Source organism: Monoraphidium neglectum (assembly GCF_000611645.1).
Source record: "Monoraphidium neglectum strain SAG 48.87 unplaced genomic scaffold scaffold06283, whole genome shotgun sequence".
In the NCBI taxonomy this organism is placed as follows: Eukaryota; Viridiplantae; Chlorophyta; class Chlorophyceae; order Sphaeropleales; family Selenastraceae; genus Monoraphidium; species Monoraphidium neglectum.
Window position 1 is genome coordinate 1 of NW_014007354.1, and position 2,357 is coordinate 2,357.

Sequence of the window (2,357 nt, forward strand, 5' to 3'; positions counted from 1 at the left end):
TGTGCACGTGTGCGCGCGCAGGCACGCGCGTATGGGGTGCATGCATGCGCACGCACGCACATGTGTGTCTGTGTGCGTTGGAGGGAGGCGTGTCACGAGCGCGCGCACAAGGAAGAGGGGCGAAAGAAACATGCAAGCGGTGGCACGGCCCGCTGGACCCCGTCGCAGGGGCCGCCGCCCACCACTGCTTCTGCGCCGTGTTGCGCGAGTGGTGCATAAGCATCATCACGCTCTTCCCCTTCTCCTTCCCCAGCTCCACCGCGGCAGCTTCCTGGCTGCTGCTGGTGTCACCCATCATGTGGAGGTACGTCACCAGGGGGAACAGTATCTCCCACAGGCAGTACCTCCAGGCGGCGGCGTCGAAGCGGGACGCCTGGCCGCCGATGGACAGGAACAGCGTGCGGACGCCGCTGTTGCGGGCCTGTTTGTGGGGCATGAGGGCAGGCGGTCTTGTGAACAGGTCGCATAAGACGCGTAGAGTGGCCGGCTGGGGTGCACGTGAAATTGAATATGAAGCACGACAGAAAGAGGGGGAGCAGAGGCGTCTCTGCAAACAATGGTTTGAACCTCTCCGTGACGCGCGCCTACTGCACGCCGTCGGCGACGGTGCAGGCGCCCAGCGCGGCCCGCACCTCTGGCCGCGCGTCACTGCTGAGCTGGCGCAGGTGGGTGAACACCCGCAGCAGCTGCTGCGTAACCTCCGCATCGCTCATGTCGTGGCGGCAGCTGTGATCCGCCACACCCCCGTCGCCGCGGCCGGCGCCGCCGTCCGCCCCGGCCCCAGACAGCCCCGGCACGCCCAGCCCGAGCGGCCCGCCGCCGCCGCCGCCGCCGCCGCCAAAGCTCGCTGATGGCGCCAGCGGCCGGGCCGCGTCCCCGGCGTCGGAGGGACGGCTGCGGCCGAGGGTGTCTGTGACGTGCCATAGGATGCCTATGGCCGTGAGGGTCACGTTTATGAGGGCGCTCTGCTTGGCGAACAGCAGGAGGACTTCCAGGGCTCGCTGCATGTGCTCCTTGGGCATGATGGTCAGCAGCTCGCTGGGGTTGAGGGGGGAAGGGGGAGGGCAAGAAGCGTTTCAATTAAGGAAAGCCGGGAGAGGGGGGCAGGGGCGCACCCAAAGGGGCCAGGCAGCGGTTGGTGCTGACAGAGCATGCATGCCAAAGCTGCATGGTGCAGCACTGTCGCTGCTTGTCCACCTAGAATACTAGGCATCCCCCAAATCACCCCAATACGTCGTAAACATGGGCGCAAAGATAACACACACACACACACACACACAGAGAGAGAGAGAGAGAGAGCAGCGCACACACGGATGCACGCCGAGCCCGCACCTGCATATCGACTCCACCGACTGGAAGGCCGTGCTGATCGTCGCCGCGTCGTTCCAGCTGGGCACCGCCTCCAGCAGCCTCAGCAGCGGCACCCACCCCGCGCTCAGGTGCTCCCCGTGGCGCTGCAGCACGTGCAGCGCCACGCGCAGCAGGCCCTGCCGGACGTCGGGCTCGCGCTCCTCCTTGTACACAGACTCCAGAGCCACCAACAGCATGTGCTCGATGCCGCCCGCCGTCAGCGCCGCCGCCGCGGCGCCTGCGGCCGGTTGGGCGCCCGACGGGCCCCGCGCGGCGGGCGGGGTAGCGGGTGCGGTGGCCGCAGGGGCGGCTGCGGCGGCGGCGGCGGGGCCGAGGGCGCCGGTGAGGAGGCGGTCGAGGGCGTCGATGGCGGCGGCCCTGATTTGGGGGACGCCGCTGTGCAGCAGCTCCACGATGTGCGCCAGGAAGATGCCCCACAGGTCCTGCGAGGGTTTAGGGTTGGATGTTGTTAGCTTGATGCTAGAAGGGACGGCTGGAGACGCTGTCAGGATGCGACGGGTGGGCGGCGGGGTGCTCGACGTGGGCGTGGTTGTTGGGGGTTGACAGATGAAGGGGTTGGCGCATTGACCATGCATCATGAAGTGCACATGCACGGCCCAGCCAAGGGGTCGGTGGCAGAGGTCGTGCAACTGGTAGGGAGCCCAGCCCAGAGGGTTTTAAGGCGCAACGGGCCAACGAGCCGGCAGCGCGGGCGGCGGGCTTGACAGCATTTAGGCGCCGCGGTGTTTGCGGGTGAGGCTGAGCAGCTGGGTGAGCGGGCTGCAGATGACGGGGGAATGTGATGTACTCAAAAGGGTGGAGGGCAGCGGCGCTAACCCCACAAGACGGCCGCAGCCGAAGGCAGAGGGATTTGGCCAGGCGCCTTGAGCCGCCCACCTGCAGCCGCCCCAGGTTGTTGAGCAGGACGTCCGTCATGCGATGCAGCAGCGACGCCTGCCCCCTCGGCGCCCCGCCCCAACCCCTCCGCCCGCGCCCGCGCCCGCGCC

At 68.1% G+C, this 2,357-nt stretch overlaps 1 protein-coding gene across 1 annotated transcript; it reads right to left on the reverse strand.

Annotated features, from left to right (window-relative positions):
* Positions 1 to 584: 584 nt before the first annotated feature.
* On the reverse strand, positions 585 to 2,286 carry MNEG_16360 (putative Protein MON2 like protein; the record flags this gene model as incomplete). Its single annotated transcript, XM_014035170.1, has 3 exons — positions 585 to 1,038; positions 1,333 to 1,793; positions 2,248 to 2,286. The coding sequence occupies 3 exons, from the start codon at positions 2,284 to 2,286 to the stop codon at positions 585 to 587; spliced, it is 954 nt and encodes a 317-aa protein (XP_013890624.1).
* Positions 2,287 to 2,357: the final 71 nt, after the last annotated feature.